General features: G+C 40.5%; 2 protein-coding genes across 3 annotated transcripts in view; one reads left to right on the plus strand and one right to left on the minus strand.

Moving 5' to 3' along the window:
• Nucleotides 1-1711: 1711 nt before the first annotated feature.
• On the minus strand, nt 1712-9191 carry inab (internexin neuronal intermediate filament protein, alpha b). The gene is made up of 3 exons (XM_072657908.1): nt 7964-9191; nt 5080-5204; nt 1712-4953 (listed from the first exon to the last, which is right to left on the minus strand). The coding sequence occupies exons 1-3, from the start codon at nt 9020-9022 to the stop codon at nt 4704-4706; spliced, it is 1434 nt and encodes a 477-aa protein (XP_072514009.1). The 5' UTR covers nt 9023-9191; the 3' UTR covers nt 1712-4703.
• The window catches only part of nt5c2b (5'-nucleotidase, cytosolic IIb), a 42497-nt gene continuing 35749 nt past the window's right edge, over nt 8326-15073 (plus strand). Inside the window, exons 1-2 of one of the 2 annotated variants that reach the window (XM_072657906.1) lie at nt 8326-9847; nt 14522-14867. The gene's annotated coding sequence lies outside the window, so the exon portion shown is untranslated. The remainder of the gene's footprint in view (nt 9848-14521; nt 14868-15073) is intronic. The other variant, XM_072657907.1, reaches the window with a different exon arrangement.

The raw sequence follows: 15073 nt of genomic DNA on the forward strand, positions 1-15073 counted from the left end.
TCACTCACACACATTGTAGAGTGTGCACAAAAAAATTAGAATATGATTGCAGCAGGAAATTAGCCAGCAGTCTGCCACCAGGAGCAGCACTTTAAATCTGTTATGAAAAAGATGACGACATCAGTAGACTGCAAGGCAATAACACACACACACAGAGAGAGAGAGAGAGAGAGAGAGAGAGAGAGACACATAAACAACAAAAGAGATAATCAACAAGATGAACAGCAATCTGAGTGGAAGGGTCTCGGCTTAGGGGGTTGGAAGTTGGAGTGCGTGTCTGTCTGTCTGTGTCTGAGTGTGTGCAGAGCTCCACAGTGGAACACTGACTGCTGCCTGGTGGCACTGCAGGGGTATAAATCTTTGAAGAACTGCTGCATGCGCCACAACCCACCCAGTACTCTCAGAGCACTAGCGTGTTTTTGTGTGTTGGTGGGTGTGTGCAAGCATGTTTTGCCATGGGCATATGTGGGTGTGGTTGAGGGGGTGCTTGCAAAAATGTGTGTGTGGTCCTTTCAGAACAATCTCTACATAAATATATGAAAAAAAGATGAGATCAGTCCAGCTGACTGTGTGTCTGTCTGTCTGTCTGTCTGTCTATTTGCCTGTCTATCTATCTGCTGTCAGTCTGTCTGTCTGTCTGTCTGTCTGTCTATCTATCTATCTATCTATCTATCTATCTATCTATCTATCTTTCTGTCAGTCTGTCTATCTGTCTCTCTGTCTCTATCTATCTATCTATCTATCTATCTATCTATCTATCTATCGATCTGTCTGTCTGTCTGTCCTTCTGTCTATTTATCTATTTGTCAGTCTATCTATCTGTCTGTCTGTCTGTCTATCTATCTGTCTATCTATATGTCTGTCTATATGTCTGTCTGTCTGTCTGTCTATCTGTCTGTCTATATGTCTGTCTGTCTGTCTATCTGTCTGTCTATATGGTTGTCTGTCTGTCTGTCTGTCTGTCTATCTGTCTGTCTGTCTATATGGTTGTCTGTCTGTCTATCTATCTATCTATCTATCTATCTATCTATCTATCTGTCTGTGTACATGGTGACATGGTGCATGCACAAAGCAAATGTCTAAGACTGGTTTCATGAACATGACAGTGAGTTCAGTGTTCTTCAGTGGCCTGTCCAGTCACCGGTTCTAAATCCAAGAGAATTAAGATTCACAGGATGTTTTCTTTTTATTGCACTGCTCTGAGTAAACTCTAGAGATAGCTGTGCTGATAAACCCAGGAGATCAGCAATTCTACTGAAATACTCAACTCATCTGTGAGTTTATGCATTGCACTGCCCCCATGTGATTGGCTGATAGTTGCATAAATACAGGTGCTTTTTGTGAGAATAGTCACTACTCTGCAAAACTTAGCTGAATTAGAAATCAGAATTTATATAGAATATATTATTGACTCATTATAGTGAGTGAGATATTTATCTGTAGGTTACAGTATTATTTATTTATAGTGAATATTTTATAACTTGTTTTTAATAGTTATTGCATGTCTTATTGTAATAAAAGATAAAAAAGTGAACACAAGCTTGAAAAATTTACCATTTACACATTATAGTTTCACTGTATGTGACATTAATATTACATATTACATTACACAAGACTGATTTAAAAAGTGTGTGATAGTAGTGTGTAGCTGTGTGTGTGTGTGTGTGTGTGTAACGTATATACCATTGTAAGGAACAACACAGACAAACTGCAGACTTCATAATGTCAGTCTTTATTGGTCGTCTGTGATACAGCAGTAGGCTAAGATCCAGAATAAAGAGTCGAGTACAATAATCTACATTCAATTCCTCAACATTTTCATTTCAGCCATTCAGTGTAGCATCTAATCGCTAGAGAAAAAAGATGAGAGCACAAACAATTCGCTAACTCACACACTGCTAGCTTTAGCAAGCTGCTGGTGGTTTAAGGCATTTTAATCATCTAAAGTATTTGTATGCTTGATTTCTTATTTTCTTTTGAATTTTTGTCCTTTTTAAAGACTGTCCATGTTGATGGAAATTGGCTGCACATGCAGTGTGTTACTGTTGCCTGTGCAAGTTAGTCGGGTTAGCCTGTGCTTCTCTCAGTTAAAGCATGTTGCAAAGTTTTCTAGAATCATCCTTTTATCCTTCAATTGGTAGACAATCGCACTTCTAAAGATCTTGAAAATTTGAACCACAGAAAAGCGAGGAATTGAAAGGACAAACTTCCAGATTTGCTTTGACATTCCCCGTGCCTTAGCCTTTGCAATGCTAATGGAAAATAGCCTAGGTTAGCCCATTGACAGAAATAATTCATCTACCCTAACACTTTTGAAAAAATAACCCCTACATCATTTTGTGGTACAATCCGTTTAATTACAGCAAAACGTGCAGCAAGTCAGGCTTACATCGCCATGACAAGATAGCTACAAAATAACAAGGCGCCTCATTTTTTGCACACCTGTTTTTCCGTTAAGCTCTGCCCCCTGGCTAGGTCTTTTCTCCATCACCTAGGTACTGGCTAGTAGGTCCTACTTACGAGAAGGTCATCAGTTGGAGGTATGAGATTGTACTACTAGCTAATCCTAGGGCAGGGGGTGAGATAATACCTGTGAGATACCGCTAGCATACAAGGTGAAGCTTGACAGAAGACAGGTGGGGAAAAAATGACGCAGGCAAGACGGTAGTCGTGGTGTCAAAACCTGGCAGTGTTTAAGTGGAATTAGAGAAAAGCCGCTAGCACTGATTGAGTGGTTGAAAGTTCAACCAGGATTTAAAGCGTTACTTTGATATCAGGCCTATTTCTGGACTTTCATGAGCAGTAGAGACTCCTACATGCCCTTTCACGCCAGCTGGGTCTGAAACTGTGCCTATAAATGATGTTCCTATTATGGTAGGAGGTTCAGTGGTTGATTAGATGTGTGCAATGGTTGATGGTTTGAGGTTTTCTTTGTGTGACAATAAGGCTTCGTGATGCTGTTGTGGGCCTGAAGGTCATTTAGAGTCAGTGGATGATGGTAGATTTGTGCAAAATCTATAGTTTCCTTTTTACATCATGTTTTCTAGTCAAGAAATCATAGCATTTAGATCATCTGCCCACACTTTGTGCTAACTGCCCTTCGGTTTGTTCTGAACTCGACAAACCTGGAATTATTAAAAAGAGGGCATACACTTAAAGCTCCTACATCAGAGGTATCTCGCTCTCCCAGATAAATGAAATCCACATCCTGCACTCGATACAATCCTAAACAGCACCACTGTTCCTCTTCAAGACTGGTCAATATGCATTAGGAATGAGATGGTGTTGGGATATAAGACAAAAAGTGCCCTGAATTGATTATCATCAACACAAGCACCAAGCAACACGTGAAAAGGCATCAGCAGCATTAAGCCACAATCTCACCAATGTGATATTAACCTCAACCCTCGCTCATTGTGGCTGGTAAGAAGATTCAAAGCCTTATGTTTTTGAATGAATGGTGGACATAGTAGGAAGAATACACTAGGTGGCGAATGTGAGAACCTACTGTTGCCCAATTCAAGTTTCAACCACAAGGCAATAGAGAGCTGCCTGATGGCTCACATACACGGTTGCCATGCAAAAAGGGTATAAACATCATGCATCAACAGCAGCTGCTACTTACACTCAAATTGTTCACATTTTCAGGGAGGAGATACCTCAAGATTGGCACCACGATTAGTCTTGGAGAGGATTTGCGCTAGAAGCTGCTAGAGCTTTTAGAACCATTGAGGCCTTTTTGTTCCTGGGTGTTCTAGACTGGGGTTCTTCCTCGAATTGCAGTGCAAAGATACCATGCACACTAGTGTGGACCTGGATCTACGAACGGATGCATTTAATAATGAGAGAAGACTAAAACGTACGATGGTGATGGGCTTCAGAAAGAGGGCCTGGGTGCTGTACAGTCAGCAAATAACAGCATTGCCATGGCATAGAGCAGTAAGGCTCGGACGAATACAGTATTGCAGGTCAAGTTCTGTGCTGGTTTTTGCGAGCAAAACCTTGATTTGTGCAGCGTGAATACTACCTCTCGCCCATGACTTTCCAGTCTAGCACTGTCTGTTACTTTCCCTAGATTTGTGCCTGCCAAGAGATTGATACGGTTACCGTTTAGCGAATAAACCGATTCCAATATCTTTTGTCGCACCGTGCATGTTTACACACACATACTTACATAAACACATGCACAGTACACACATCCTTTTGGAATGTGATCAGAGTAGCCTGTGGCAGTGCACTTAAGGGATTCGAAAAAACGACATCTACTGCGGAACGCTGACCTGGATCGGTGAGAGTAGCGGAGAGTGGACTGTATGACACCTGAGGTGTGTTCAGTAGTGTGCAGAATATCATAAAGGGACGGACGCCCTGCTATCGAGAGTGCTGTAGTCGATGATAAGTGGAGAGAGAAAGAGAGAGCTGATATGCGGTTACATTGGGTTCCTCTCTGAGACATGCCTACGCTCTTAAAAATAAAGATTCCTAAAGGGTTCTTGGCTTGGATGGACAGCTAGAGCAACCTTTTATTTGGTGTAGAACTGGTATAGAACTGCGCTATACACTGAAAGGTTCGTTAAGGAACCTGCAGTGGTTCTTGTATGGTATAGCTCCAAAAAACTCCCTTTGGTCTGCTTTATTTTTAAGAGTGTAGTAAAGAGGGGGTGAGGGATTGGGAAGAAAATTAGAAGGAGTGGATGGAGGCTTTAGTTCTTCTGGCTGGTGGTGTTGATGTCTCCAGATTCTTGCTTGTCGACCTTCTTGGAGGCGTTGCTGTCAGACTTGGCGCTCTGCTCCTCCTTGTCCTCCTCATCTTTTTCTTCCTTCTTGGAGGTCTTGCTAGAGCTGGTGTAGACACGGCTCTGGTAGCTGTAGCTCTGGCTGCTGGGAACAGAGCTCGGAATAGGGTAAGGGATGCCAGTGCCAATGCGGGTCTCCTCACCTTCCAGAAGTTTCCTAAGAGAAGAAGGTAAAAGGAGGAGAAGGAGAAAAAAGAGAAGGGGATTTACAGCAATGGATGCTTAGAGGAGGGCCTCATTTGAACCTCTTCTATCGTAATACGCAAAGGATTTCTTTGTCTACCTGTAAGCAGCAATCTCAATGTCCAGGGCCATCTTGACATTCAGCAAGTCCTGGTACTCCCTCAGGTGACGAGCCATCTCGCTCTTAGTGCTCCTCAGCTCATTCTCCAGCTCTCCAATTGCCTCCTAGTCAAAGACGAATTCAAATAACTCCCATCAGAATTGCTTCACAAATCAAAAGGGATTTTCCACTTGACTGCCTTTTCAAATTAAAGTGGTTTTCCACTTCCGAGATTACAGGGGGCACCTTATTCACATTTGTCCTCCAAACATGATAATCTCTATAGACACAGTGACTCAGAACATTGCCAATCATTCCACGACTAGGGCTAAAGCAGACATAAAAGCCTTTGACAGGCTGGCAGGAGATTTAAAGTTTTTCATAAGAGTGGGCCAACATAAGCTTGTCATTGGCTTTCAGTTATTTATATGTATGTTTTAAAAGCAGCTATTGCACCGTCTGCTTTTTCCACCTTCTGCAGAGAAACACCTACCTCATATTCATTTACATAGCAGTGGGATTCACACAAATTAACATGTGGTTTAATCAGTCTTTCACAGAAAAGGAAATTGGAAACTTCAGTAAATGTCTAAATATTTCAAGAGATTCTGAGAGCTATGTTTCTTGGCAGCTTTTCACTGCTTTGAGTAGTTTCAGCACCTTGGACAGAGAAGCATGATATTATCACTGTGTTAATAGGCAGGATCGCTGTAGCCAGCTTAGTTTCTCTTTCACCTTTTTAAATATCGGCTTTTATACGGATCTGACAAGAGAAATAAACATTAAAAGGGTTTAGATTTAGCTTACACTCTTAAAAAGGGCTCTACAAAGGGTTCTTTGAGCTATGCCCTTTCTGAAGAACCTTTGAAAGGTTAAAAGAAGTCCTTGACAAAAATGCTTCTTAATGGAACCAAAAGTAGTTCTTCTATGGTCTCTTTCAAACAACCCATTGTAGCACCTTGATTTTTACAGTGTATGAAGCACAAACGCTTCACAAAACTTACTACTACAGATTTCCGTAATATTCCTCTCAAATTACTGGAATAAAAAGGCAACATTAGCTTTGGGTTGGTTCAAGATGAACTGTGCCTCGCCTTAGTGGTGGGTGAGAGCAGCCAGTTGTAGGCGGGGGAGGAGTAGAAAAGACAGCTGTCAAGCCAGACAATTTAGCAGCTGCAGCCTGTGAACCCGTGCTTCAGATTAGTTGGGACGTTTCTCTAAAAAACATTCGCTTTCTAAAGACCAGAAACACTGCATAGTCCTGTAGGCTGCATTCAAAGTTGTTGCTTGTCAGCTGAGCGTCTAGCCAATGGTGGGCAAGCACTTCATCATCAAGCTGTCTCTCAGCTCGTGAAGCCCTTGGAGAGCAACTGCAGAACCTGGCTCTGAAAAAAACTGCAGTCACCTCTCAATCTTGCAAGATTATCATGACGTACGTCATTGTGAAGCGCTGGCTACACCGATGGAGGTCGAACCAAAAAAAAAAAATAACCATCATAAGCTGCACCAAGCAAAGGGGTGCACAAACTAACATGACCTATTGTGTTAGAGGGAAGGCCACACCCATGTCTCTGTAGTCCACTCTTCACAATATATTTGAATTGCTAATTTAGCTGGGGAGGGGCCTCGCAGTAGGTTTTCATATACACTGTATGTAAGGTCTAAAAGTCCTTCACTCCATGATGTGAAGGTTCCAGTTTTCACATCTCTATTACAAATATGGTTCCTATCATTTGAAGCACCTTTACGGTGTGGAAGGTTTTATTTATTCTATATTATTGTCTATATATATATATATATATAGATAGATAAGAGGAGGTTGAGGGTTGGCATTGTGTTTTGGAGAAGGTCATGCTCATGTATTGCTCTTCAATGCTCTGTAGACCATTGTTCACCACCTTTTTAAATACAATATATCATACAGACCATAATAAAGACAGAAAACAGTTTGATAAAATGAAAAAAATGAACATTGCACATGAGAGAAGTGTTATTTTGGCACTGTGCAATGGGGGAGCACTCAGAACAACAAAGGTTCTTGTGATTCTTGGCTTGGATATATGGTTCTGGGAAAAGTCAGCTTTACATGTGGATGTTGTCTAAACTCACAGTAATTTCATTTACAAAGCGCAAGGCTTTCATAGGGAACTAAACGAGGTTCTTTTATAGGGATCATAATAACATTGATATTATAAGGACTTGGGAAGGGAGTTATAAAAAGTAAAGGTTTTTAGAAAACGAATTTGAGAAGGGCGATGTGAGCATTTAATGAGGAGGACTGCGCCCATTATTTTTGTTGGGTCACTGTTTAAAAAGTGATTGGAAAAATTTTTTTGAAGTTTTGTTTGAAAATAATTTAGTGAAAGAATTTACTAATCTGAAAAAGGAGGGAAATGTACTTGAATTTTTTCAAAATTAAAAAAAAAAAAAAAAATTTCATAAACAATTTCTATTTATTTCTATTTATATTTATTTATATAGTGTTATGGGGGTTGCCACGCCCCAGTACTTATCACTTATCTCTTCGCTGCTCACAACAAATTTGAATATTATAAACAGCAGGTAGGGGGCAAAACAAAAGACCCCGCCCCAAAATGTTGTCTATGGAGATAAATACATATATATATATATATATTATTTTTTACATTTTTTTTTGTTTAATCTATTTAAATATAAAATGATGAAGAATTAGAGGGTTTACAAAGACAGAAAAAAAATCTGGTATAGGGACTAAATGCACACATTGCTTAAATTTAATTTATACATTTTTAATGGATTTTAAACTGATCTCTCTGCAAAAACTAGACGAATCAGGCGTGTTTAAGCAGAGGGAGCTCCAAACATTGGACTGGACCACCCATCTCTTACAGTTACAGCGACTAACCTGGAATCCGGCCACCTCCAGGTTCTGCCTGTCCTCCATCTCGCGGATCTGCCTCTCCAGGCTATCATTGGTGCCCCTTAGGCTCTCGATCTCGATGGTCTTGGACTGCAGCTGCCTCCTGAACTCGTTGACCTCCTCGCGGCTGGCGCGGATGGCCTCGTTGCTGCGGCTGGCCTGCTCGCTCAGGTCGGCGAACTTGGACTTGTACCACTCCTCGGCCGACTGCAGGTTCTTGGAGGCCAGCGACTCGTACTGGCCGCGGATCTCCTTGAGCGCAGAGGTGAGGTCGGGCTTGGCCACCTCCATCTCCACGGACACCTGCGAGGCCTGGATGGCGTTCATCAGCTCGGCCACCTCCTCGTCGTGCGCGCGCCTCAGGAAGGCGATCTCGTCCAGCAGCGACTCGACCTTCTTCTCCAGGTCGAGGCGCGCCAGCGACGCGTCGTCCACGTCCTTGCGGAAGGCTTTGAGCGTGCGCTCGGCCTCGTCGCGCGCGCGCGCCTCCTCCTCGTAGCGCTCGCGCAGCTTCTGCAGCTCCTCCTCCACGTTGTCGCGCTCGAACATCATCTGGTTCTTCTCGCCGTGCGCCTCCTCCAGCTGGGAGCGCAGCTCGCGGATCTCCTGCTGGTACAGCTCGGCCAGGCGCGACGGCTCGGACTGCCGCTGGCGCAGCGCCATCAGCTCCGTCTCCAGCACCTTGTTGTGCTGCTCCAGGTTGCGCACCTTGTCGATGAACATGGCGAAGCGGTCGTTGAGACCCTGCATCTGCTCCTTCTCGTTGGTGCGGATGATCTTGAACTCGTTGTTCAGCACCGAGCTCTGCGAGAAGTCCAGCGTGTCCAGGCCCATGGACATGGGCGAGGAGGACAGGGCGCTGCGCCCGGCGCCGGTGCGCTTGTAGGAGCCCAGGGACGAGGAGCCGGTGCGGGACACCGAGAGGGACCGGTAGCCGCTCTTGGAGGAGCTCATCCTGGACGGCGAGGAGGAGTAGCGAGGAGAGTCTCCGAAGATCTTCCTGTAGGAGGAAGAGGCAGAGTACACGTCGGATCCGTAGCTCATCTTGGCGCTTGAAGGGACTGAGGAGCACTGCTTGGGCTGCGCCCCTCCTTTTTATACCAGCACCCAGGACCGTCCCAATCAATAATTCACCCTGCCTCCGCGTCCAGACTGGGATGTGTGTGTGTGTGTGTGTGTGTGGGAGCTACAGAAACGAGCCTAACAAGCCAAACGAGACACTTCAGCCTGATCAATGCTTCTACGTTTGCAAAAAAAAAAAGAAAAGAAAAACAGTCATCAAGAAGATTTCTAGGTTTTAAACACGTTTAAAGTTCTGCAATGGAGAGCCCACCCCAAAAGGCGAAGGAGGGGCTGGGATGGAACTGTCCGTTTTGGCGCAGTGCTGATGTCAGTAAGAAGAAAAAAAAAAACCCACTGGCGCTCGTGCAGGAAACCCACCGCAGATGAGAGGTGTTAGGATGGGAGGTGGAGTTGACTTTGGGGTTCGAAGCCCTGCACGAGCCATCGATATAAATGCAGCTTTCAAAGGATTACAGCAGAAACCGTTCATTTGACTAGGTATGACGTCATCTCTAGGGTTTATTAGGTGAGATGCTCTGAGACTGACTCCGTGTGGGCTATGACTGGTGAAGGCGTTCACCTCTCCATCTGACTTTTCGTTAACATTGGTGGCCCGGTCTAGCTGGCATGCAGCTCTCTGTATGCTAAAATTAGCCACCTCACGTTCAGAATCCGTGAAGTCAGCGTCTGGGTGGACAACTGAGGTTTCTGCAGTGCGCTGCCGCCCTCTTTTGGAGGATAGCAGCATCCCAGTTTCTTGGAGTGTGGCTGAAACGTTAAGGCCCCACTGTTGACTGTATGTGAACAGTATGTACAAGTGATGGATGTTCATGCCCATGCCACCATGCACCATAAATAACACTGGCACACTGACCAGGTTCATTCAGCTTTAATAATTACTCAGAGGAAATCAGGAAATCCTCTCTTTAGAGATGTGCATTGCAGACAGATTATATATATATATATATATATAAAATGATTCATTTTAATCAAGTTTGGCCCCAACTTCCTCCCGTAGGACCCTCTTTTTACAGAGTCTAGTGACGTATTATTATTATTTTTTTATTTAGTGATGTAAACAAAATCATTTATAATAGTTTCTGCATTATGATTAATAACTGAATAATAACTACTGCATTTGATTAATAACTGAATAACCCCTGCATTATGATAAATGACTGAATAATAACCCCTGCATTATGATTAATAACTGAATTATAACCCCTGCATTATGATTAATAACTGAATTATAACCCCTGCATTATGATTCATAACTGAATAATAACCCCTGCATTATGATAAATAACTGAATTATAACCCCTGCATTATGATTAATAACTGAATAATAACTACTGCATTTGATTAATAACTGAATAACCCCTGCATTATGATTAATAACTGAATAATAATCACTGCATTATGAGTAATAACTGAATTATAACCCCTGCATTATGATTAATAACTGAATAATAACCCCTGCATTATGATTAATAACTGAATTATAACCACTGCATTATGATTAATGACTGAATAATAACCCCTGCATTATGATTAATAACTGAATAATAACCCCTGCATTATGATTAATAACTGAATTATAACCACTGCATTATGATTAATAACTGAATAATAATCACTGCATTATGATTAATGACTGAATAATAACCCCTGCATTATGATTAATAACTGAATTATAACCACTGCATTATGATTAATGACTGAATAATAACCCCTGCATTATGATTAATAACTGAATTATAACCCCTGCATTATGATTAATAACCGAATAATAACCCCTGCATTATGATAAATGACTGAATAATAACCCCTGCATTATGATTAATAACTGAATTATAACCACTGCATTATGATTAATAACCCCTGCATTATGATTAATGACTGAATAATAACCCCTGCATTATGATTAATAACTGAATTATAACCCCTGCATTATGATTATTAACTGAATAATAACCCCTGCATTATGATTAATAACTGAATAATAACCCCTGTATTATGATTAATAACCGAATTATAACCCCTGCATTATGATTAATAACTGAATAATAACCCCTGCATTATGATTAATAACTGAATAATAACCCCTGCATTATGATTAATAACTGAATTATAACCACTGCATAATGATTAATAACTGAATTATAACCCCTGCATTATGATTAATAACTGAATTATAATCCCTGCATTATGATTAATGATTGAATAATAACCCCTGCATTATGATTTATAACTGAATTATAATCCCTGCATTATGATTAATAACCGAATAATAACCCCTGCATTATGATTAATGACTGAATAATAACCCCTGCATTATGATTAATGACTGAATAATAACCCCTGCATTATGATTAATGACTGAATAATAATCCCTGCATTATGATTAATAACTGAATTATAATCCCTGCATTATGATTAATAACCGAATAATAACCCCTGCATTATGATTAATGACTGAATAATAACCCCTGCATTATGATTAATGACTGAATAATAACCCCTGCATTATGATTAATAACTGAATTATAACCCCTGCATTATGATTAATAACTGAATAATAACCCCTGCAGGGTGTTCCCGATATGCAGTGGACAGTACCTACCACTACCCCTGTCCGAGAGAGGACTACGGGTCATGGTCACCTTTCTGATGCAATCCATGGAGGTCCCAGTTTAAAGGTCCATGTAAAGGATCTGCTACTAATGTGTTGGTGCCAGATACCATCAGATGCTCTCTCTCTCTCTCTCTCTCTCTCTCTCTCTCATGATTAATCACAGATATATTATCATAATATTGGTCTTTAATAATGCGATTCAACTTTTTCACTGATTGACACCACTAATATCTAGTGCTGTAAACTAATGAAAGTAATAATGAAGTAATTACGTCCTTCTAAATCAAACAGTTAGACACATTAAGTCGACTGCTGGGTTCACTTCAATAGAACCTGTCTGCAATGCACATCTCTAAAGAGATTTAAGCTACTGAACATGTTTATTATTCCGTTATTAATCATAATGCAGGGGTTATAATTCGGTTATTAATCATAATACAGGGGTTATAATTCAGTCATTAATCATAATACAGGGGTTATAATTCAGTCATTAATCATAATACAGGGGTTATAATTCAGTCATTAATCATAATACAGGGGTTATAATTCAGTCATTAATCATAATGCAGGGATTATAATTCAGTTATTAATCATAATGCAGGGGTTATAATTCGGTTATTAATCATAATACAGGGGATATAATTCAGTCATTAATCATAATACAGGGGTTATAATTCAGTCATTAATCATAATGCAGGGGTTATAATTCGGTTATTAATCATAATACAGGGGTTATTAATCATAATGCAGGGGTTATAATTCAGTTATTAATCATAATACAGGGGTTATAATTCAGTCATTAATCATAATGCAGGGGTTATTAATCATAATGCAGGGGTTATAATTCAGTCATTAATCATAATGCAGGGGTTATTAATCATAATGCAGGGGTTATATTTCAGTTATTAATCATAATGCAGGGGTTATTATTCAGTTATTAATCATAATGCAGTGGTTATAATTCAGTTATTTATCATAATGCAGGGGTTATAATTCAGTTATTAATCATAATGCAGGGGTTATTATTCAGTTATTAATCATAATGCAGGGGTTATAATTCAGTTATTAATCATAATGCAGGGGTTATTATTCAGTCATTAATCATAATGCAGAGGTTATAATTCAGTTATTAATCATAATGCAGGGGTTATAATTCAGTTATTAATCATAATGCAGGGGTTATTATTCAGTTATTAATCATAATGCAGGGGTTATTATTCAGTCATTAATCATAATGCAGGGGTTATTATTCAGTTATTAATCATAATGCAGGGGTTATTATTCAGTTATTAATCATAATGCAGGGGTTATTATTCAGTCATTAATCATAATGCAGGGGTTATTATTCAGTTATTAATCATAATACAGGGGTTATAATTCAGTTATTAATCACAATGCAGGGGTTATTATTCAGTCATTAATCATAATGCAGGGGTTATAATTCAGTTATTAATCATAATACAGGGGTTATAATTCAGTTTTTAATCATAATGCAGTGGTTATAATTCAGTCATTAATCATAATGCAGTGGTTATAATTCAGTTATTAATCATAATGCAGGGGTTATAATTCAGTTATTAATCATAATGCAGGGGTTATTATTCAGTCATTAATCATAATGCAGGGGTTATTAATCATAATGCAGTGGTTATAATTCAGTTATTAATCATAATACAGAAACTATTATAAATGATTTTGTAACAGTTTATCATATTTTGTGGAGTCCCACAGGGTTCTGTTTTGAGGTCTGTGAAACTGTGAGTACTGCAGGCATGAGAGTGAAGAACTGAAGAGTGGGTATTGACGAGAGGAACCTACTTTATATATATATATATATGTTTTTCACTGGACAGCAGTGATATACAATGGCTTTGTAACACTTTTCAGAAGGGTTTGACTCTTTAAACCCTGTACATAGGCCCACTCTTCAGTTCTTCACTCTCATGCCTGCAGTACTCAAAGACCTCAAAACAGAACCCTGTGGGACTCCACAAAATATGATAAACTGTTACAAAATCATTTATAATAGTTTCTGTATTATGATTAATAACGGAATAATAAACATGTTCAGTAGCTTAAATCTCTTTAGAGATGTGCATTGCAGACAGGTTCTATTGAAGTGAACCCAGCAGTCGACTTAATGTGTCTAACTGTTTGATTTAGAAGGACGTAATTACTTCATTATTACTTTCATTAGTTTACAGCACTAGATATTAGTGGTGTCAATCAGTGAAAAAGTTGAATCGCATTATTAAAGACCAATATTATGATAATATATCTGTGATTAATCATGGGAGAGAGAGAGAGAGAGAGAGAGAGAGAGAGAGAGAGAGAGAGAGATGAGGGAGGGGTAAGAGAATGAGAGTTAGTTTTGAGCTCAATCTCTGAGCTCAACAGTAGTGACGTTGTATTTACACCACTAAATAAAAAGAAATAATAATACGTCACTAGACTCTGTAAAGAGAGGGTCCTACGGGAGGAAGTTGGGGCCAGACTTGATTAAAATGAATCATTTGATATATTCTAGTGAACGTGGGGTGTCCAAACTTTTACATATGACATATGCATATGAATATACACTGTGTTTACAATACAACAGTAGATTCTGAGCACAATTAAATAATTAAATAATTAATCATTTACATCACGTTATATTCTTTTTTACAGGTGAATCCCAAACCAATGAAAGCAAATTAACGCCTGTTAACGACGTCTGTTTATTAATTAATTAATTAATTAGAATAAAACGATGTCGTTGTCTCTTAGTCACGTTTTTATAATATGCTCGACTAAATACTATTTTTTTTTATTAATTAATATAATAATATACTGTCCTTTCTTCATAGGCGTGATAACGAGCGCCGAGTTGCCCCGCCCCCCTCGTCTGACCACTCCCACCACCTTCGCGTTGATGAATGACGTGTCGCCATGCTCTTCTCCCAGACCACGCCCGTTTGGTTGGTGACGAGTGACAGCTGTCCCCGCCTCCACGCGAAGCCACGCCCACCCCTGCCGCGTATCAACTGCTGTCGCCTGTCTCGGTGCTGTGAGCGAGGCAGAGGGACGGTGTTCATCCAGTGTTCATGCAGCAGAGGCGAGCTCAGCGTGTCCGCTCAGTCCTGTAAACACACACTCAGAAGCGCATGCTCAGACTTCCAGCCTGTGCAGTTGTTGCTTTTGCTCCAGAGGAAGGTGAGTGAACGGGTCTGGGTACAGCTGTCAGCCCCCCCACCCCCACCCCCCTCCTCTCTCTCGGTTTTTATTCTTGGGGGGCTTCTATCCAGCCCACGATGTTCCTGTGGTGGTCTGTCAAGCTCCTTTGCATGCACGGGGGTTAGATAGCTAGCGCTAGCTGCACTACGGTGGATAGATTAGCTAAGACAAAAGGACGGCGATGT

This window comes from Salminus brasiliensis, chromosome 15, assembly GCF_030463535.1.
Source record: "Salminus brasiliensis chromosome 15, fSalBra1.hap2, whole genome shotgun sequence".
Classification (NCBI taxonomy): domain Eukaryota; kingdom Metazoa; phylum Chordata; class Actinopteri; order Characiformes; family Bryconidae; genus Salminus; species Salminus brasiliensis.

Coding starts and splice junctions, on each gene's coding strand:
- inab (XM_072657908.1), bottom strand. CDS start 9,022: ATGAGCTACGGATCCGACGTGTACTCTGCCTCTTCCTCCTACAGGAAG. Junction 5,205..7,963: donor TGGAGGTGGCCGGATTCCAG/GTTAGTCGCTGT, acceptor GTCTTTGACTAG/GAGGCAATTGGAGAGCTGGA. Junction 4,954..5,079: donor ATTGAGATTGCTGCTTACAG/GTAGACAAAGAA, acceptor TTCTTCTCTTAG/GAAACTTCTGGAAGGTGAGG.